Below are 23,239 nucleotides of genomic sequence, written 5' to 3' on the forward strand. Positions count from 1 at the left end.
ACTGTTAGAAATTCAAACTCATGGAAAGGAGCCACCTTACATTTAGAATTTAGCACATTACCTTATTATATTTCCACTGAAGTGATTTTATTTTTAAATATTTATCAGAAAAGTCATAAACATGTATAACATCAGTATCCACTAACACTTGGATAGTTTGTGTCCTTAGAAGGATGAGTTTAGTAGTAGTCAAGTTCTGATTTTCATAAGCAAAGCTTAATTTTTCAAATAACTTGTGGTTTACTTGTGTTTCCTACTTATGCTGCTTCTTCCTGGTTGTTTCCTCTTCTCTTTCTTTTTGATTCAATATTTGTATATATGCAAATGATTACCAGAATAAGTCCAGTTACCATCATCAGACATAGAGAAATTTGTTTGCTTGTGATGAGAACATTTAAGATTTATTGTCTTAGCAACTTTCAGATGTACAACACAGTTTTATTAGCAATAGTCTTCATGCTGTACACTCCACCCCCAGGACGTACTTATTTCATACAGACTGGCAGTTTGTACCTTTTGATCCCCTTCACCCATATTGCCCCCCCAACTCCCACCTCTAACAACCACCAGTCTGTTCTATGATCTTGGTTGTTGTTTTCTTGTATTACACACACACACACACACACACACACACACACACACACACACCTCTCACATTTTTTTTACCCATCAATGAACACAGGTTGTTTTCATATCTTGGGTGCTGTAAATAATGCTGCAGTGAACATGGAAGTGCAGACATCTTTTTGAGTTAGTATTTTTCATTTTCTTTATATAAGTACTGAGAAGTGAGACAGCTGTAACATATGGTAGTTCTATTTTTACCATTTTGAGGAACCTCCATACTCTTTTTCACAGTGGCTGCACCAATCTGCATTCCTGTCAACAGTGCACAAGGGTTCCTTTTGTTCCACATCCTTACTAACACTTGTAAATGTTTTATCCTTTTACCAATAGCTGTTCTAGCAGGTGTGAGGTGATATTTCGTTGTGATTTTATTTTGCATTTTCCTCCTGATGAGTGATGTTGAGAGACTTTTCATGCTCTTGTTGGCCATCTGTGTGTGTTAACATGGAAAAATGTCATTTAGCAGATCCTCTGCCCATTTTTTTTAATTAGATTGCTTGTCTTCTTGCTATTTTGTTTTATGAATTCTCTATATATTGTGTATATTAACCTTTTATCAAATACATGATTTGCATTTACTCTCTCCCATTTAGTAGGCTGCTTTTTCCATTCTGTTGATGGTTTCCTTTGCTGTGCAGAAGGTTTATCATTTGATGTGATCCCTTCTGAAGCTATGACCCATCTTGTCTTCTTATAGTTTTGTGGTTTTAGGTCTTGCGTTTAAGTCTTTAATCCAGTTTGAGTTCATTTTTATACATGGTATAAGATAGTCATCCAGTTTTATTATTTTGCATGTAGCTGTTAAGTTTTCCCAACACTATTTATTGAAGAGACTGTCATTTTCTCATTGTATATATTCTTGGTTACTTTGCTGTAAATTAATTGACCATATGTGTGTAGGTTTATTTTGGGGCTCTCTATTCTGTTCCATTGATTGGTATGTCTATTTTTACACTAGTACAACACTGTTTTGATTACTACAGCTTTGTAATATACAGAGTGGGGCAAAAGTAGATTTATGGTTGTGAGTACATGAAAAACAATTTTTTCTTGTATTATTACTTATTAGTTTTGTATTATTTTACATACAGACAGCTGTAAACCTACTTTGTCTCACAGTGTAGTTTGAAATCGGGGAGCGTGATGCCTTTTTTATTCTTTCTCAAGATTGTTGTGGCTGCTCAGGGTCTTTCATGGTTTCATTTCAATGTTGGAATTGTTCATTCTAGTTCTTGGAAAATGTCTTCATAATTTTGATAGGGATTACATTAATCTATAGATTACTTTGGACATTTTTCCCCTCCCTCCCTCCTTTCCTTCCTTCCTTCTTTCCTTCCTACTTTCCTTCCTCCCTTTTATTCTTCCCTTTCTTTCTTTCCTCTTTTGTCCTTTTTTGCTCAATCCAGTATGGACATTTTAACAATAGTAATTCTTCCAGTCCATGAGCACAAAATATGTTTTCATTTATTTGTGTCTTATTTACTTTCTTTCATTGATGTTGTATAGTTTTCAGTGTCTCTTATTTATTTTTTTATAGACTTCTTTATGGTAATTTGTCTGGGGAGAATTAGTGATGCGTTTAGTGGGAACATCACTTCATCATTTCTTTCCTCTACATCAGTGTTTCTCAACCTGTGGGTCGCGACCCCAGCAGGGTCGCCTAAAGCCATCGGAAAATACATAATGCATATCAGGTATTTACATTCCGAATCATAACTGTAGCAAAATTACAGTTATGAAGTAGCCACCAAAATTATTTTTTGGTTTGGGGCAACATGAGGAACTGTATTGCGGGGTCACAGCATTAGAAAGGTTGAGAACCACTGCTCTACATTATCATATAGTCTTCTCAACAGAATACTTTCAGAGGACAGTGCCATCTTTCTGACCTTGTCATCCTATTTTCCATGATGCCTGGGTAGTTTCTTCACATACTTGCAGTTTAAAACCCCTTTGTATTATCTTGATCTTTATTTTAATGGTTATTTTCATACTTTTTATTTTAAGAATCAGAATTGTACAGTTTACTGGATTTTTTTGACAAATTAAACACATTTATGTAATTAGCACTCAGATTAAGAATTGGGGCATAAGTAGCACTCATGTCTTACTGAATATTATTCAGTTCTATAGGTGTGTGTTGTTTCCTTTCTCCTGAAGAACTAATTCTTTTGTATTTATTTCCTTTCTGTTTTTCTTTTATGACTAAATGGAATCTAAATAGCATTCGTGGCTTAATAAAAGTGCTTCATAAATACATAGTCATATTTGCTTTATAGGATATCATTACTATTACTAAAGCATAATTTAAACTTTTAAAAATAGTTTTTCTTCTACCCCTTGCTTTTTTAAAAATTTTATGTTGTGATTTTCTTTAATTGTTGGTGTAAAAAAGTACACTCTCATTTAGAAATGGTTTCCTCTGTTTTTTCAGTATGTAAATTCAAGGCTCACAAGAGGTGTGCAGTAAGGGCAACAAACAACTGCAAATGGACGACACTGGCCTCCGTCGGGAAGGACATCATAGAGGACGAAGACGGAGTAAGCCCTGTTCTGTCTCTGACCCCGCCCCAGTATCTCTTCTCTCTTCTTTTCTGCCCAGTAGGAAATAAAGCAGAGTTAAGTGGGAGTGTTTTCTATTAGTATTAAATGGAAGAATTTGTTGACTTACGTGTGTTTATTTTCAATTAGATCTTCGATGGTTTCCTTCAGTTCTTAGATTTTAAAGGGAGATGTAAATAGGGCTTAGGAGTGGTGCTGGGCTGGTGTTGCAGACCCTTACCTGACAAACTCAGATATTTTTAAAAAAATTTTTTTTTAATTTTATTTATTCATTTTAAAGAGGAGAGAGAGAGAGAGAGAGGAGAGAGAGACAGGGGGGAGGAGCAGGAAGCATCAACTCCCATATGTGCCTTGACCAGGCAAGCCCAGGGTTTCGAACTGGCGACCTCAGCATTTCCAGGTCAACGCTTTATCCACTGTGCCACCACAGGTCAGGCGAACTCAGATATTTTTTAAGGTTGAACTCGGCTCTTTACTCAGACCCTTACTCCTCAGACTTTAGGGCCTCCTCTTTACAGCCCCCACCTTAAAATCTTGTCTCCACGCACCTTGCATACAAATATCTGATAGCGCTTTGTGATTACTGAGATAATGCCTTTTACATGCCCGTCTCCTCAACTAGACTACAAATCCCAAGGGCCAGGGGTTTAGTCTTGTTTATCTTTGGACCTGTATAGTGCTTGGGGCAAAGTACCTGCTCAGTGATGTGGGGTAAATGAATGATACAGATCATTGATTTCAAAGGGTAAGAAATAATTGTGTATCTTCCCTAGTCTGAGAATGGTGTCCCCATTTTGTGGTGTCTTTGTTTTGACAGTCCTTTATTCCTGCTGCGCAGGTGGCTATGCCTCACCAGTGGTTAGAGGGAAACTTGCCCGTGAGTGCCAAATGTGCTGTCTGTGACAAAACGTGTGGCAGTGTTCTCCGTCTACAGGACTGGAAATGCCTTTGGTGCAAAACAATGGTGAGAGTCCTTTTTCATCAGCTTCTTTTCCTGCTGTTTGCATGTGTGTGACTGAGAGGCAAGGAGTTGATGGCGTAGCAGGGCCTTGTGGCGCATCTACCCATGGGAATGCTCATCTTTTCAAGGGATATGCCTTCTAGTCTGGCTACTCTTTCAAATATCCTTTTTGTAATACTTATTCTTGTTATATATTTTCTTTGTCTAAAGACCTCTCTGACAGTTTTACTGTTTCTCATTATGTTTTAGTCACACTCAGTGGTTTGCTATGTTCAGGCCTGTTTTATTATCTGTTGCATATAGAAAGACACCAAATTTTGATTGACTTATGAAATGTAATTTGATACAATCCTCTGTTTGTTCTTTGACAGAATGTCCAGTTCAGTAGGCCATGGGCTGAACTTGGCATTTAAGTAAAATATTTTAAAACTTCCTTGCATGTACAATGAAGAGGAAAGACGCACAGCCAACATAGGGGGCAGCAGTGGGAAGTTTGTGTGTGCTGGACTGAGTGAGGCGGGAGCCTCCGCCCTGAGTGTAGGCTGTGAGAGCAGGTACTGCAGGGGAACACAGGCCACTCAGAGGGCCGCGTGGGGGCTGGAGGATAACGGCGAGGAGGGGTAACCGTGAGTGCTTGCTCGTCTTAGCACTGGGGGATGCTGTCCAACTACGACACTGAATGTCTTGCTTTGGGGCTGATTTGTTTATCTTGTTTTGAGTCTTGCAAATCAGCTCCCGTGTCTGCCCTCGCCCCACCAAAGTAGAAAAAAACCGTTGTTTTTAATAAATATGGTGCAAATCAGCGAATGTAAGAGATGTGAGTGTGATGTGTTGATTTTATAATGAGATTGATTCCATAGGCCACAGAGGAAAACAAGTCTTGTATTTTAGTCAGGCCTAATAGGTAATCTGTGTTTCTTTTTCATTTCTAAATCAAACATGTTTCTCATTGTCCTCATGCTTTTGTTATTTCTTAATTAGTTGCCTCTTTTGTTAGCCATAGGTGTTACTTTTTTATTTCTCTTGTCCCATTTAATATAATATAGACTGTACTAAAACAGACTCCCTCTCTTTGGAGTTTTGGTGCAACCCCAGCTTCTAAGACCTTCTTTTGCCGTTTCTCATTTTAAAAGAGTGCTCCCTAAACAAAATTTAAAATTTTCATCCCACCTAAGATTTCTTTTTTGGGGGGACAACCAGTAATATATACACCTTCTGCTATTTGAATTAGTCCACACTCACTGAAGTCTAATTCTCTTCTTCAAGAACTTCAGCTGTTTTATTCTAACTTTTTAAAAAGAAAGATCACATGTGCTGAAGTATTTTTAAAGAGCATAAATTGTCTTTACATGTAGTGTATAGGTTTCTACTTGTATTTAGTCAGTAGCTTTTAAACTTGACTAACTTTATGAGACTGAGGACTCAGGACCTTTAAACTTTAATAACTTTAACAGTAGGAATAAATAAGGTTTTTAATTTGCTCACTCTACTCACCCCCACCTTGGAAAGATTTCACTGATAATATTATTGCAGATCATAGAAGAGGGCATTCCGGAATGTCTTGCCTCTTTTTTCCTGGCAAACTTCAGCACCCCTTATTTTGAGATCATCCGTGCCCCACCCCCTCGCTTAGACAGGCGGGTTTCTGACCCACTGTTGCCTTTGCTTTACCCCTCGTCATCTGGACTTCCTGTACACTCGCATTTATCTGCTTGTGTTTTATCTTGCCTTTAAAATATGAGTTTCGACGAGATCAGGCGTGTTCAGGGTGGTATGGTAGTAGACTAAAATATGAGTTTCTAACACCAGAATATTTAATGTCTAAACATAGTCATCTAGTTAAAAACCAAACCAACCCTAAGGGGTACATCCTAATTTTTCCAGCTATTGTCCATCCTTAGGACATAAGTTTTACATTTTCTGTAAAAATAGAGAACGTACAATTTTATCTTCCACTTTTGTCATTGAGCATTGTTATGCTTTTTAGTTTTGCTCTATTTTTATTTATTTTTATTTTTGAAACTATCCGTGCATGCTTGTTTTTCTAAAATTTATCTGGATTGTAAATTATGATAACTCATATTAGGAAATGGTCTAATAAAATTAGGTCCTCAGCAGGATAAGAATTACTATTAAATTTCAGTTATTTCCCAAGAAGTTTGGATAAATACATGTTTAATTAAAATGCCAATTTTCTAAAGGACTAATGAAATAATGCCATGTCGAGTAAGTGTGTTATGAAGTGTCTGCTTTTCCTGGTGAGAACATTTAAAGGCTCAGGAGCTGAGTACAAGTATTCTCAGTTGCCTGGATCCTGCTTAGTAAGTAAGCTAGTCTTGTGGTTTTTGTTCTAGGTAGTATCTTAAGTGACTTTGAAACTTTGTTTCTACATTTATTGAGTGTTTGTTATGTACATCAGTTTCCAAGATGAGTATATAATAATAGGACCTTTTCCTTTTCCTTATAAGTCCAGAGGTCTAGCTGAAAAAATAGGGCTGGCTATACTTGTAACTATAATAACATGAAAATGTAATAAATAAGAGGTGTGGGTAAAAAGTTATAGGATCATTACAGAAAAAGTGGACATATTTATTTTCATTAAATTCTATGGGAATTTTATAAGGTAGATGTCATCAGTTTTTTAAAAGGACAGTGATATTGACGCATACTGGTGAGCTGCTTCTCTCCTTCCTCCGTCCTGTTCCTCTCTCTGTCCTTCCCTTCCTCTGCACTCTTTTATTTCCCTCTCCTTGCCTTCACGAGCATTTATTGATGACTTGCCTGAGACAGTCATGAAAATAAGTTATACAAAATCAAATTCCCATTTCTAAAATGATTAGCCCATTCTTTAGAAGCATAAATATTGTGTCATGAAATTTATGAATTACTGAACATTTTGTGACGTAGTTGATCCTCAAATGATCAGCTTCTTAGAAATAATTTGTATTGATTAAATATCAATTTGTTTTTATGATTCCCAAAAGTTTATTTGTTTATTATTAGGTGCACACTGCCTGCAAAGACTTATACCATCCTATATGTCCTCTTGGCCAATGCAAAGTGTCCATCATACCTCCAATTGCACTGAACAGCACTGACTCAGACGGTAAGTAGCAGTAGTGTGAGTACATGTATTCCTGGCTATTGACAGTTAGTACATACATCTATTTTCCTAGAATAACTTTAATTCTAACTGATTATTCTTACTAGTTTTTATATACAGTACTAGTTCTGTTTAAATTGCTGAGCAGTACATTTAATTTTTAAAAGAACATTTTAAAATTAAAATTTAACATAGCTGTTAATACATTGGTGAAATTTCTGTATGTAATACTTTTAGATTTTACATTTCAGCAAATAAAATAAGATTATTCTGTACTGAGATGTAATCTGAAAAGGTTAATTTTTCATGTGTTTTTTCCTCCATAATTGAAACTGCCCATTAGCATATCTCTTATTTAGAAATCTGTTTTCTTATCATTTCATTGCAGGAATTTATATTACTATAAGTTGCAGTACTTATATTACTATAAGTTTATTCACTTTTTCCAGAAGCTTAGAACTTAGTTGTAACTACGGAGGAACCTGTTTGCAACATTAATTTTGAATTGCCAAATGAATAACTTTCTTCTAAATTAATAGTATATGGTACCCTATTATGAAAGGGTACCATATACTATTAATATTTTGCATTTATAAAGTGCATTATGATTTTCAAAATTTTTAATGAATTATGCTAATAGATTTTATAGATATAAAATATAAGCCTAAATACATGTGGGTTTTTTTAAACCTGTGCTATTAAAAGCCCTCCCTCTATAAGTCCTGATAGGTCGAGATTCTGTTGTTTATTATAAATTTAAAATATTTGCTCAGGCCTCATCAAGGAGCAGGAACAATATTGTATTATACTGAATACAAACACAGACTGTGATTGGTTTTTCTTATATTTAAGTGTTAAGTTAGGTCATGTATCTCAAATTACCTATGATGAATATTTTTACCCGTTTTTGTTATGATTTTTTATTATAGAGCACATTTTTAAAAATAACATTCTTAGTATGTAAATTATAAGCCTATCTTCATTGGGGGGGGGGCTACCTCATAACTTACTGTTAAAGGAATGACCCTTGTTCTTTAGTTTTATAAATCTCTCCTTTCCTCTGAACTTCTGTTACCCCTCAGGTGTTAAGCTGTGCATGCTGATGCTGTCTCCTTTTCTTGCAGGTTTCTGTCGAGCCACGTTCTCCTTCTGTGTTAGTCCTCTGTTGGTTTTCGTCAATTCTAAAAGTGGAGATAATCAGGGTGTCAAGTTCCTTCGGCGATTTAAACAATTACTAAATCCGGCTCAGGTGTTTGACTTAATGAATGGAGGGCCTTATTTAGGGTAATTGATTATTGCTAAATCTCTTTCAAATGAAATGTAGCTCTGAGCACGAAATATGTCTGGCTTTTTGGTTCATGAACGTTATGGGTTCATCTAGACATCTCTGTGTTGATCTTCCTACTCCTCCTTTTTTTAAAAGTTGTAATTGTAAATTTAAACTATCTTTTTAATATAGAAAGTGTTTTAAGGCCCTGGCCAGTTTGCTCAGTGGTAGAGCATTGGCCCAGCATGTGGATGTCCTGGGTTTGATTCCTGGTCAGGGCACACAGGAGAAGTACCCATCTGCTTCTCCACCCCTCCCCCTCTCCTTCCTCTCTCTCTCTCTCTATCCCTCTATCCCCCCTCCCCTCCTGCAGCCATGGCTCAATGACAGTGAGTTGGCCCTGGGTGCTGAGGATGGTTCCATGCCTCTACCTCAGGTGCTAAAGAAGAGCTTGGTTGCTGAGCAACAGAGCAGTGCCCCAGTTGGGCAGAGCATTGCACCCTAGTGGGCTTACCAGGTGGATCCTGGTCAGGGCGCATGCAAGAGTCTGTCTCTCTGCCTTCCCTTCTCTCACTGAATTAAAAAAAAAATGTTTTAGACTATATATTATATCAAATAAGCACTCATAGTATGCTTAGCTTTAAGAGAGATAAATGTGTAAATACAGAAATTCAGAATAACTTTGGAAAATGCTTTGCTTGTAAGGCTGTTATTGATTTATATATAACACAAAAAAAGCACAGTACCAAAGCACAGATACTATTATGGGGTTTCTAGGTCAGTGCCTCAAGGGTTTCAGACATACTTCATACAAATGGCAAAGAAACACTTTTGTTGGTTGATTGTTTCAGCTTTCTGGAATGTCATTTACCATAAAATCTGAAAAAAATTTAAATAATATTTTCAGAAAGGGAAAAATGCCTTGAGGCACTTTGAATACTTTTATAGTGTATGTAGATGGTTTTTGTTGAAGAGGTGACATTGTGTCATTTGAAGCAGAGCCCAGCAATCTCTATATGATTTACTTAGAGCCAGCTCAGCTTTCCCTAGGTGTCACCGCCACCTTAACACATGCACATAAAAATAGAAATGGACTTTTAGATACCAGGGCTTGAAAAGGCCTTTTATGTTTTATCATTTAACACTTTTCTGTCTTCTGTATTTCTCTCTTCATTCTCTTTTGTGCCTCTGTTGACTTTTGTCCCTTCAGTGTCTTCCTTCTTATTTCCCTTGCCCTTTTCTTGCTAAGTTCAGGCCCTTCTGGCCACATGGGTGTCGGTCTTTATCATGTGTACCCAGCTCCTTCCTATTCTGTTTGGACATGCTCGCTTTCCTTTGTTTGGGGGCCTGGCATTTTCTTCTCTGGCGCTTCTCCTCACCTCTGTCTCTTCCACTGCTGGTTAGCTGTGTCTCCCATTCTAGCGCATCTGTTTGATAATCCTTCATCCTTCCAATATCTCATATTCTTGACATTAGTTTTTCCCACCCAAGGAACTTTGTTAGACTTTTTGAGATTGCCTCTTTAACATATTTTTTAGATAGTCCACAATACGTGGGGTAAACAAGGGTACATTAAGGAGGTGGGACGTATCAAAAGTTGAGAAGAAGGAAGATAGAAATAAAGGATTGACCTTAGACTAGGAGAAGTGAAGGGGAAAACACAGATGGGGAGTACGGAAGGTTATACATTGACAAGGTTTGGTGGATCTCTTTAGGAACTGCCCCGAGTGCCATGCAGTAGCACCAGTGCCCTGGATTTCCACCCCTCCCCTGGTTTGTAATCTGCTGTGCTTACGGAAATAACATACCTTGTGATGGAAAGAGAAAAATCACTACTTTTACTGTCTCGTACCACTTACTTCTCTTCTCCTTCCTGGGTTCTGCTGCTTTTTGTTTCCTCATTTTTTCCTTCCCTTTCCTTTGAATTTTACCTCCATTTCTACTTAAAATCCCCTTTTCTCTGTATGATTAAGAGGTTTACTTGAGTTAAAACTGTACTTAAGTTAACTTTATAGTATAATTAATATGTAAGAGTTCTTATATTTATTCTGAACATGAATACTAACAAATGCAGAATAACAAAGTATTAGGGCAAATGGATTTTATTTATATTAAAATAAAATACTTTTTACTTTCAGTTTAAGATTATTCCAGAAGTTTGACAATTTCCGGATTCTTGTTTGTGGAGGAGATGGAAGTGTGGGTTGGGTTTTGTCAGAAATCGATAAGCTCAACTTGAATAAACAGGCAAGTACTAATTCTTTGCATTGCTAGCCAACACGAATGTGTACTAACCACTGAGCAGAGAGGTGTAGAACTGTAGTAACCCCTGATTCTCATCCTTGTCTGAGGTCTCCCTGTTGTCCTCTCTTCTAGTGTCAGCTGGGAGTATTGCCTCTGGGCACTGGAAATGACCTTGCCCGGGTTCTTGGCTGGGGAGGTTCCTACGATGATGACACTCAACTTCCCCAGATACTGGAGAAGCTGGAACGAGCCAGTACCAAAATGCTGGACAGGTAAAAGTGAATGCTAATCCTAGTTTGAAAGTGGCATACTGAAGTCATTGTTTTGATGATTTAAATTTTACTGACTAGAAGCCCCTTGCGAGCAGACTTCTGGTCTTGTCCGCTCTCTCACCCCTGAGATCCAGAACAGAGCCCAGCAGAGAGTAGACATGAGATAAATATATATATTTTGAGTGAGTGAATTGTAAGAAAAACTGAGAAAACTAGCCCAATGAACCCGCTATTTTAAAGATAGAGGGCTATATTGATATTACATTTCATTGCTCTTCAGGTCAGAAGAAAGCTTAAATAGCTGATTTGGGAGGGAAGCTTTTGATGAGTGTCATCTTGTGGTTTTGGTAAAGCTGAGAAAGACTGACAAACTTTCGTTTTGTTAGAGTAGCTCTTCTTAATTATACCTATGAAGGATGAATTTAATCCACAAAGGTCTAAATACTAAAAAAGATCACCCTTTCTCAGAGACAGGGAAGTGGCTTCACCAGAAGGAACTCTCACTGTTCCTGGTTTCCTTGGTCATCTCTTCACTGCTTTCTATCTAAATGCTCCACGTATGAAAAGGAAGTCACAATGTGTGTGCCCTGAGTGTTGTGGAGGACGTGTTTAAAATTTGGATATAAGGAACAAGAGGACTTGGTTAGCAGTAACCTCCCCAACCCCACCTTACCACCCCCCTAAGTAGAAGACCAATGTCAAAATATCATTATAAACTAGAGCTAGCATGAATCAAAACAACTTTGATAGGATTAGCCATCTGTGGAACTCTTCTCGAAAATAACAAAATCTCATCAGGGAGCCACCAATCTAAAACGTAATTGCTCTCAAATGAGCTATAACCTAATTAATTGTAACCTTGCCTGTCATAAGGTTATGCTGTAATGGTTGCTTCTTTTGCTGACAGAACATTTAAAAAGAGAGCTGGGCTGTATAGCATCATTCTGTTTATCCCAAATCCTCTTATCAAGAAAATTTTTTCCATTACATTTACAGTTGACATTCAATATTATATTAGTTTCAATGGTACAGCATAGTGGTTAGACATTTCTGTAACTTAGAGGATTCAGTTCTGTAACTGAGAGCGATACTTCAGTAGTTTGGGTAAATAAAGGGGATTCATGTCCAGTTTTTAAAGGAGCCCAGAGGTGATTCTCAGACAACTGCCCAGTTCTGTGCTCACCAAACCACACAGGATGTCTTAAAGGGCTTTTTTTATTGCAAGGTTAAATATCGCACTCTCATATCCTAGGAAGTGCAGCTAGTCATTAACTTCTCCAGCTGGTTAGCAGAGAAATAGGGCCCCTGTTGTGAAATTCTTTGATACAGACCTTTAAAAAACATAAGAAGAAAATAATAAAAATAAAAGGGGATTAAACAACCTATTAGATTTTTTTAACCTAAACAAAGGGCAGTATTAGAAACATAATATTTCATTCCTTGCTTTAAAATATTTTTTTTCCTAATTGATTTTTTTTCAGTTTATTGGTGTGACATTAGTTAATAAGATTGTACATTTCTATAATACATCATCTGTATTATTTGCATTGTGTGCCAGCCACCCAAAGTCAAATCATCTTCAGTCACCATATAAAAGGGGTCAAATATATGGTGACAGAAGTTGTTCCTGGCTTTTCATTACTAACTTAAGAATACACTTTGTAAAGACTAGGTGAAAATATTGCTGTTTAATAATATCCAAATTATACATATATATATAATATATATATGTGTATATATATATATGTATATCCAAATTATATAATATCCAAATTATATACATAAATTGGTTTGATCCTGAAAACAACACTGTAGGATGGCTAATAAAAGCATTATTATGACTATCTTACAAAGAGGGAAACTGAGGCTTTTGAAGACACTAAGAATAAGAATGACATTTTTGTCTGTCTGCCGCTTTACTAGATAGAGTGTCATCTCATTTAATCATCACTGTATACCTAAAGATAGCTACTATTATCATCTCTATCTTACATGTAAAAGGACTCAGGAGGTGTTGATTTTATCAGTGTCACATAACTAATAAGTGGTAGAACTGGCACTCTAAACCAAAATCTGTACTCTAGTTGCCAAGGTCTTCCCTCAGTGGTGCACTCTCTCCCTGTTAATGCACACGAGCACCAGGTGGGTCCTTACCTTCAGGCCTCTAACTCTGTTTAGCTGGTACCAACGTGCCTCCTTTCCTGGTTCATATTGCCACTTTTCTCTGTTTATTCAGCCCCAATCATTTCCAGTCAAGGGAAAGGAGGTACAGCATGGAAGGTACAAGGAATTTAAGATATTTGGGTGAATTTCCCATTTCTTGACTTTCATGTTTCCACTTGTGCTTCTCTCTGTTTAGATATTTGCAGGGTTTAATTATTTAATATGTTGCTTGTATTAGATCTGTTTTATACATTAGAATATAAACTTCATTAAGGAAGTTTTACTCATTATTATATTTTTAGAACCTGAAATATTGTCTGTCACTTTGAGATGTTGCACATTTCTTGCATGGATAGATGGATGGATGGATAGATGGATGGATGGATAGATGGATGGATGGATGAATGAATGAATGAATGAATAGCTGTTTGTGCATAGATATACAGTTGTGAGTACACGACACAGTGTTTATTCTTATATTATTATTAATTATTGTATTATTTTCCATATGAACTATAAACCTACTTTTGCCCCACCCTGTTGTTTTGTTGTTTTGTTGTTTGTTTTTTTGTTTTTAGTGAGAGCTGGGGAGGCAGAGAGACAGACTCAGGCATGCGCCTAACAGGGATCTACCTGGCAAGCCACCCTATGGGGCCATGCTCTGCCCATCTATGACACTATTCCATTGCTCAGCAGCCAAGCTATTTTTAGTGCCTGAGGCAGAGACCACAGAGCCATCCTTAGTGCCCAGGGCCAACTCACTCCAATCAATCAAGCCTTGGCTGCAGGAATGGAAGGGTGGGGGGGGAGAAGCAGAAGATAATGGAGGAGGAAGGGGGGAAAAGCAGATGGTCAATTCTCCTGTGTGCCTTGACTGGGAATCGAACCTAGGATATCTACACACCAGGCCAATGCTATGCCACTGAGCCAACTGGCCAGGACCTATATATTTCTTTATAGTATATTCATGTCAAGAGTTGAGTAGTACCTGCAAGTAACTATTCAGTTTATATATCCTAACATATAATATACATCTTTTAGAGAATTTTCTTGGAATTTGGATTTTTATGCAAAGACGTTAGTCTGAATGGACACTAGGCTCTGTTTAAGTATTGCTGTTAATCTTGGAATTTCTGTAACTTCTGTCACTGGCTTCAGATGTGAAATAGTTTTCTTAAAATTTATGTGTTTTGGTACTGCTTTTATTATACCTGTGTCTTTGTAAAAATCTTTATTTCACATCCTGTTATTGATTACATGCCCAATTGTTCTTCCCAAATTTTGAAATTATTATTTTGGATGCATGAACAAATTTATCTGGAGTTGATTGCTTTTCTCTAACACTAAATGATTCACTACTTTGTTTGAAATTACTATTTACAGTTAATGGAAATAAACTGGCTTCAATTACTTCTGTGAATATTTTTCTCTGATCCCTTTAATTTAAGAAGGAAGGGATAATTAGCTGATTTTCCCTTCATGTATGTATAAGTTGACTTGGCAGGACTGCTTGTGACATGGGGAATGACATAATTTTTAAAAGGTTGTATACATTTTTTAATCTGATGTTGTTTTTAAAACTTTGGGTTATGATCCATTAGTAATTTATGTAATCTAGTTAGTGAATTATGATGAGCATTATTTAAAAGTGAAACAGACAATAGAAATGTCAGAGAGCATCATTGTGTCTGATGAAGAAGGGGAAGTGTTAGATGTGTGCATTCCTTACTTTGGGTCATTGTATTCAAAAGTTTGGAAGTCACTAATACACAGAGATTGATAAGATATGGAAATAATAACATGGATTCAATATTTTAGGAATTTTCCATATTTGGTCATTGTATTTTTTTAAATTTTTTCAAGTACAGTTTACATTCAATTATATTTGGCCGTTTTAGATACAGTAAACCATAGTTTATAAGTATATGTGCATATTTTTATATATGAGGTAAAAACAAAATTAGTTTATCAAATTTAAAAAGAATTTTAGACCAAAGATTTTTCTCCCTTCAGGTGGAGTATAATGACCTATGAACTCAAATTGCCACCAAAGGCTTCTCTACTTCCAGACCCTCCAGAAGCATCTGAAGAACTTTATGTAAGACTTGAACGCTGTACCTATTTATCATTTGAAAATAAGAAAGCTTGTAAGAGATATCACATGTTTACTTGATTTTCTGTTTTACTGTTTTGGGTATGGTCTCATTGACTACGTGTAGTCCTTTCCCCCAGCCGAAAGAATCCTTACAATCCTTACAACCAAGGTGAGAGTCCTCCCGCGAACCCCCACACTGCAAGTGTGAACTTAGCCAGGACACTCACCTTCATGGGCCCCTGTTACTTCCTCTGCTGAGTTAGGATTAAAGGAGGTAATGATTGTGTGTGAAACCCAGGCATCTCTGTCCCTGAATGTTCCAGCTGCCTGCTTCCTCTTACCCACAGGGCTCCAGGGAAGGCCTGATGACAGACTCCTGTTAGCTTTTACTCATTTTCTGCCTCAGCCATGAGCACCTGTGTGATTATTAGGGGTTCGCCTAGCTCCCTTAAACACTCTCCCAGCACACCAGGATAATGTAATGTAATTGCTCTCTTCTGCTCTGCCTACTTTGTTGAAGGTGCATTAGAACTGGTCCTCAGTTAATAAGCCTGCTAATCCAGATAAAACAAAGGAAGAGAAACCGTGCACTCTGTGCCGTCCCTGCTCCAAACCATTAGGAACTAGTTTTTAGACGTTCTTAAAGATTCGAGATTCTGATTAAACCTCAAAGCAGTGGAGATCTAAAACAGAACCACATTTTCAAAGGCTTATTCTCTGACTCACTAAAACCATTGGATCTATGATAACTTATTTTTCCCTTGAGGAAAATTCATCTGTTCATTTTACAGTGCAAATCTTTGTTTTGTCATTAATTTGTTTTTTGTCATTATGATCTTGTCAAAACTAAGAAAAGGAATGGCAACTAGAAAATGGTAACTAGAAAATTAGTTTCTTCCTTAAAGAAACTAATTGAATTTTGAAAAACCTCTTCTGATATAAAAGTAGAAAAACTGCTTCTAAAAATTTTGAAAATACAAAAATATATGACAAAGAAAGTACAAATTTTGTAGTCCTGCCACCCAGGGATAATTACTATTAAAGATTAATATATTTACTTTCTTACTTTGCAGCAGCTTTTTACTTATAATACTATTATATCCAATTATCAATATAATGTATGCTTTTTTTTCTTTTTGTGACAGAGACAGAGATACTGAGAGAAAACAGATAGGGACAGACAGGAAAGGAGAGAGATGAGAAACATCAATTCTTTGCGGCACCTTAGTAGTTCATTGATTACTTTCTCATATGTGCTTTGACTGGGGGGCTACAGCAGACCGAGTGACCCCTTACTCAAGCCAGCGACCTTGGGCTCAAGCTGGTGAGTCTTGCTCAAACAAGATGAGCTCACGCTCAAGCTGGCGACCTCAGGGTTTCGAACTTGGTTCCTCTGTATCCCAGTCCGATGCTCTATCCACTGTGCCACCGCCTGGTCAGGCCATAAGGCATGTTTTATAAGAGCCAATCTTTTTCTCAACAGTATTTTCATAAATGTTATTTTTTCTTCAAAGAGACAAAAGGAGAAATTCTTTGTTCCACTTTAGAGCTGTTTATTTCTAGCATTAAAAAAATGTGACAGTTTACTTTTATCCCATTATGGTCACTAAATATAAGGCACAATTGTAGCAACATGGAAAAAAAACTTTTTTTTAATATAAAAAGGTTTTGAATGAACCTTCATTTATTTTGGTTTTTATTAAAATATTTCACAATAGCCTGACCAGGTGGTGGTGCGGTGGATAGAGCTTCGGACTGGGACGTAGAGTTTCGAGTCCCTGAGGCTCACCAGCTTGAGCGCAGGTTTCTGGCTTGAGCAAGGGGTCACTTGGTCTGCTGTAGCCCCTGGTCAGGGCACATATGAGAAAGCAGTCAATGAACAACTAAGGTGCTGCAGTGAAGAATTGATGGTTCTCATCTCTCTCCTTTCCTGTCTGTCTGTCCTTCTCTCTGTCTCTGTCACACACAAAAAATTTTTTTAATATTTTACAACAAAGCGATAGAATATCTTAAGATTACGGGTTGAATCAATGTTCTGCATCACTCTGAGCAGTGACTAAATGACGTTTTTGCCTTGAAAACTGCAATAGTGCCTGACCTGTGGTGGCACAGTGAAATAAAGCGTCGACCTGGAATGCTGAGGTTGCCAGTTTGAAGCCCGGGGCTTGCCTGGTCAAGGCACATATGGAAGTTGATGCTTCCTACTCCTCCCCCTTCTCTCTCTCTCGTCTCTCTAAAAATGAATAAGTAAAAATCTATAAAAAATATAGTAAAAAAAAGAAAACTGCAATAACAGTAAGCCGCACCTTCCTTCCTAGCTCAAGCTAATTTTCCACCTTATATATATATTTTTTTTTTTAAATAAAACATTCATTTTGGATTCCCTTATGATTGTGAAATTATTACTTTAAAAAGTTTTTTTAAAGGACACAGAAGGCAGTTGATCTCCCTAATTATCTGACTGACAGCATTCTGCTGGCATTGTAGAATTACAGCAGGGGTCAGGAAACTTTTTGGCTGAGAGAGCCATGAACGCCACATATTTTAAAATGTAATTCTGTGAGAGCCATACAAACAATCCGTGTACGTTACACATTATCCAATAAAAATTTGGTGTTGTCCCAGAGGACAGCTGTGATTGCCCCCAGCCAACTGCAACATGAATGTGAGCGGTAGGAAATGAATGAATTGTAAGACATGAAAATGTTTTATATTTTTAACGTTATTTTTTTTATTAAAGATTTTTCTGTGAGCCAGATGCAGCCATCAAAAGAGCCATATCTGGCTCGTAAGCCATAGGTTCCCGACCCCTGAATTACAGTGTAAGGAATTGTGGCAGTTTTGTTGATAGATTTCTTACCTAACAGCCATAAATAAGTAATTCTTTTTGCTGTTTTACTGTGTTTTTTTTGGGGGGGGGGGAGAAGGGGCGATAGCGAGGAAGATTCCTATGTGTGCCCCAACCAGGATCCATTTGGCAACCTTCATTTTGGGCCAGTGCTTGAATCAGCTGAGCTATTTTTAGTGCCTGATGCTCAAACCAACTGAGCTGTCCTCAGCATCCAGTGCCACACTTGAACCATTTGAGCCACTAGCTGTGGGAGGAGAGGAAAGAGAGGGAAAGAAGCAGATGGTCACTTCTTTTGGTGCCCTGACCAGGAATTGAACCCGGGACATGTATATGCTAGGCCAAGGCTCTATTTAATAAGCCACCAGCTAAGCCTTGTTGGATTTTTTAAACATTGTAAAAACAATGGTTTCATGATTTCCTTCAGTGACAATGATCTATTTAATACACAATATTAGAAAATTTATTGTTTACATTTAACGTGTAATCTTAATGGCCATCATGGTTTTTTCCTCTAACCCTTTGTGAATAAATATGTATCCCTCCATTGGCAGTAGGCTTCTACTTTACTTCTGTTCCCACCTGGGATCTCAGCTTAGGTATCACTTGCTCCAAGCAGCCATTCCTATCTTTCAAGTTCTAGGACTGTGTTCTTTCTTCTTCAGTAGTTCCATAGCCCACCTCACCTTCTGTTATCTCGGTACTGTCTCACTGTAAAGGTCAGGCAACTCGGTACTGTCCCACTGTAAAGGTCAGGCAATGTGTATTATTCCCCCACCCTATGTTGTCATCTGACACTATGACTGGCAAAATAATAAAATTTTTCTTGTTAAATTTTGATCTAAAAACCAAACCCTTGTGAAACAGCAGGTATCTTGGCATCAAAGCCTCCCAGCCTTGCCTATTTCTTAGAAGCCAGATTCCTACTGCTTCCCAATTGGATTAAAAGCTTTTTGATGCCGGAGTCATATTTTTTTATTTCTTCTGTATCATTTCCCAGTCGTACAAGTCTAGTAAGTGAGCAAATGCATGTTCGTTAATGCCAGGTAATCAAAGAGAAAACGAGACCTGCTGTACCTCCATCATTGCTCTGAAAATGGGAAAGAAGGGCTTTAAGTTAACTGGAAACAAAATTTTTCCTATTAGTTTATTTTTAAATATACTCTGATAGAATAATAAAAGTTCTCTCTCCTCAATTCTGCCGTTTTCTAGATGCTTGGTAAATAGCATGCTAAGAAATTGTAACTTAATTCTCTCTTTCATTCATTTAACAAGATTAAGGGCTTGTCAGTACCAGGAACTGGAAATAAACAACTTACTCGCTCGCTTCAGTCAGCTTAGAGTGGTGCAGGGGTCCCCAAACTACGGCCCGCGGGCCGCATGCGGCCCCCTGAGGCCATTTATCCGGCCCCCGCCGCACTTCCAGAAGGGGCACCTCTTTCATTGGTGGTCAGTGAGAGGAGCATAGTTCCCATTGAAATACTGGTCAGTTTGTTGATTTAAATGTACTTGTTCTTTATTTTAAATATTGTATTTGTTCCCATTTTGGTTTTTTTTACTTTAAAATAAAATATGTGCAGTGTGCATAGGGATTTGTTCATAGTTTTTTTTATAGTCCGGCCCTCCAACGGTCTAAGGGACAGTGAACTGGCCCCCTGTGTAAAAAGTTTGGGGACCCCTGGAGTGGTGGCTCCCGAAATGTGCGCCAGGGCCCCTCAGGCAGCCATGCTTTCAGAAAAAGTGTGGTAGTAGTCAACATCTTTTGGATGCTGTACACACTCTTAGCTTGAGGTCGTGCACAGTTTAACGTCAGGCTCCACTCCATTCCTTTCAACCCCATCATATTTTTGTGAAGCTGGGTTTTCAGTACTGTAGTGACTGTGGTAAAAAGCAAACACCACACAAAAATTTGCATGGAATAGGAAGTGAGGGTGTCATGGTCTCATGTGATTCCAAGGTGTCATATATATGGTGTTGACAAGCTTGCAACTAGTTATTTAAAAAAGAAATAGAATGGTTTTTATTTAATGTATTGTTTTTTCAAATGTTTATTAAGTCGTTAGATATAAATATTTATTCAGCTTTTTAGAGTTAACTATTGTTAGATATTTCTTTTGGACTAAGGGCACTGTGGCAAAAATCATTAAGACATTAAGGATGCCGTGAACTCAGAAAGTTTGGGAGTCTCTGGTGTAGTGAGAGGGACACACAAGGAAATGGCCAGTAACATTTAGGTTATTTTCAGGGTGTAATGGTTGCACGGAAGAGAGGGTGCTTGGCCTGGCAGGTTCAGTGAAGTCTTTATAGACAGAGTTGTGCCTAAACTCAGTTTTCAGCACAAAAGAAGAAAAGTAGAGATGAGCCAGTTGAAAAAGCATTGCACAGAGCATGACAGAAGGTGCCTTGGTAAACGTGGGGCACTGCAGGTCGTCCTGTAAGGTTGGAACACGACGTGCAGGGAAGAGCCCTGGAAGACAGGACCAAAGCGGACAGAAGGTCAGGGTGTGGAGAGTCCTGGTTGTCGTGGGAGGTCTCCCTTGTTAGCTGAAGGGTTTCCATAATCCCTGGAAAGCAGGTGGAAGCCACTCAGACATTGTTAAGCAGGGATGCGGTATGATTAGATTTGTGGGATTTTTTCGTTGTCATTGTTTTAAAAAACACTGTGAAGTAAAGTGAAGAGCGGTTTGAAAGGATCAGGAGAGTCGTAGGAAGCCCAACACGGAGTTTTCATAATGACACGTGTGAGAGATGATAAAGTTTGTGTATAACAAATACAGTTAAGCAAAGACCAGGACTTGCTTCTGGGGGACAGTGTGGTGGGAAAGCCCCAGCATCCTCAGACGTGGCCCCCAGCTGTGTATGGTACACAGTAAAGAATGTTTTTATTGCCTTCCTTTTGTGACTCTGCTCAATGATTACATAAGAGGTTAGTAAATGATGTCAATAATTTTATCATTGGACATATAGGTTATTTCATTTCCCTCTGAAAAAGATTGTATTCCTTGCCTTTGTTTATTTTTAAGGACAAAATCTTGGATTTTTAAATGAAAATTCAAATGGAATTAATGATAATTTTTAATAGTTTTTCATACCTTCTTAGGCTTCATGACAGTCTACCCTGTAGGGAAAAGAAAAAGAATCTTTTTGAAAAAATACTTCATTTTTCCTTTTCAATGTATTTTCCTTTTTCTGATCTTAATTGTAAAGATGCAGTTTTTCATGTTTAGACCAGGAGATAGATAAAGTGGATTTGTGGGTCAGTACAATGTTGTGTGAAACTTCTCCCCACTTTTCTTCCACGTAAATTTTTATTTTTCTATGTGTGGTCTGCTTTTGAAAAAAGTAAGGTAGAAATTTAAAAGAGTAGCAGCATATCCAGTAGCCACTGGTAGAATTGTATGTTAATCAGAAATGAGGTCCCTTTGGGAAGAGGCTAGTCAGGAAGACTTTATGGGGGTGTGGGTAATTGAATCTTCATTTAAGGCTGAATAAACTGATCCTGATTGGTAAAAAGCAATAAAAGGATATCTAAGTCAGGCGGAAAAGCACAAGAGGCTGGCCTGCATAGAACAGATGGTTTATAATGGAAAATTTTGAGCCGTGTGACATGGAATATATTTGAGGTAACCATTTGATGGAAGGCTTTTAATATGAAAATGTTTAAATACTGGGCATATTTTCATGTATTAAGAAGGTGTATTCCTTCAACAGAATATGAAAGGTGAGTCAAATAGAAAAGGGAATATAGGACTCCTTTAGCAGTTGATTATTTCATAATTTGAGAGAAATACTAGGTACACAGAACAGTGTGTATACCATATATGACACCTTGGTCAGCTTCCACAAGCTAAATGAACCCATGTAATCAACCACCGGATCTCAAGGCAGCATTACCCAGCAAGCACCCCAGGCCTCTTGCGTTCACCACCCCCATCACCCATCCCGTAACCGCTATCCTGACTTCTAACAGCATAGATGGGTTTTGTCTGTTTTTGTACTTTATAAAATAGGACATTTTGTATGTACTTCTTTGTTTCTGACATTTCTCATTCAACATTATGTTTGTGAGATTCATCTATATTGTGGCTTAGTTATAATTCATGTGTTCTCATTGCCCTGTAGTTTTCCATTGCACAAATACTACAAATTGTTATTCGTTCTATCATTGTATGAGTGCTACTGTGAACATTCTAGTACATGTTTTTTGCCAAGCACACATCTGCATTCTTTTGGGCGTGTCTATGGAAGTTGAATTGCTGTCCTATGGTAGTATGCCTATATTCAACTTTAATAGATACTACCCAACAGTGCTGGAGCGTGTGTGTAGCAGTTTGCTCTCCCACCAGCAATGTATGAGAGTTCTTCTGCTCGTGCCAATATTTGACATTTTCTGGTTGTTGTTTCTGTTTTAGCTATTCTGGCAGATATATAGTGGTATCATATTGTGGCTTTACTTTACATTTGCCTGATGGCTGATAAGGTTGAACAGCGTTTCATCCCTTAATGGACCATTTGGATAGCTTCCTCTTTAAATGTCTAGTCTTTGGCCCACGCTGATTAGGTTGTCTGGCATTTGTACAAATACTTTATATATTCATCATTTTGACATTTTTATGTAATGTGTAAAGGGTTTTTATGTTTTTTTGAAGAGTATAAATTAAAGAATTCCTGAAACTAAAAGCCTTTCACAAAAGGAAATATTTATCTATTTTGTATCATGACTCTGTATTACATATTCATTGTAGTCATTGCCCTGTGTCACATGTATCAGGATGGTCCCATTTTTGAAGCAATAATAACTGAGTTGTATACCATAATTGCCAGCAACAATAACACATGCAGTTTTAAAAATTTTTTTCAGATGACAATTTATGAAGACTCAGTTGCAGCTCATCTTACAAAAATCCTTAATTCTGATGAACATGCAGTGATCATATCATCTGCCAAGTGAGTCACAGTGCAGCCCTGACACAGTTACGTGTGGAAACGAAGGGACAGCTGGTTCCTACCATTTACGTTATTTCCTTGTCACTTATTTTCCAAAACATGTCCTGGTGTAGTAGCTTATAGAATTAGACAAACTAAATTTATACTTTA

General features: G+C 37.5%; 1 protein-coding gene across 5 annotated transcripts in view; it reads left to right on the forward strand.

Annotated features, from left to right (window-relative positions):
• DGKH (diacylglycerol kinase eta) overlaps window positions 1–23,239 on the forward strand; it is a 220,665-nt gene that overhangs the window by 139,223 nt on the left and 58,203 nt on the right. For all 5 annotated transcript variants that reach the window (XM_066380833.1, XM_066380838.1, XM_066380837.1 and 2 more), the window contains exons 7-14: window positions 3,062–3,168; window positions 4,028–4,153; window positions 7,154–7,256; window positions 8,378–8,537; window positions 10,659–10,767; window positions 10,897–11,036; window positions 15,213–15,297; window positions 23,004–23,089. In XM_066380833.1, the coding sequence (XP_066236930.1) occupies window positions 3,062–3,168; window positions 4,028–4,153; window positions 7,154–7,256; window positions 8,378–8,537; window positions 10,659–10,767; window positions 10,897–11,036; window positions 15,213–15,297; window positions 23,004–23,089 (916 nt within the window). The remainder of the gene's footprint in view (window positions 1–3,061; window positions 3,169–4,027; window positions 4,154–7,153; window positions 7,257–8,377; window positions 8,538–10,658; window positions 10,768–10,896; window positions 11,037–15,212; window positions 15,298–23,003; window positions 23,090–23,239) is intronic.

This window comes from Saccopteryx leptura, chromosome 4 (assembly GCF_036850995.1).
Source record: "Saccopteryx leptura isolate mSacLep1 chromosome 4, mSacLep1_pri_phased_curated, whole genome shotgun sequence".
Lineage (NCBI taxonomy): Eukaryota > Metazoa > Chordata > Mammalia > Chiroptera > Emballonuridae > Saccopteryx > Saccopteryx leptura.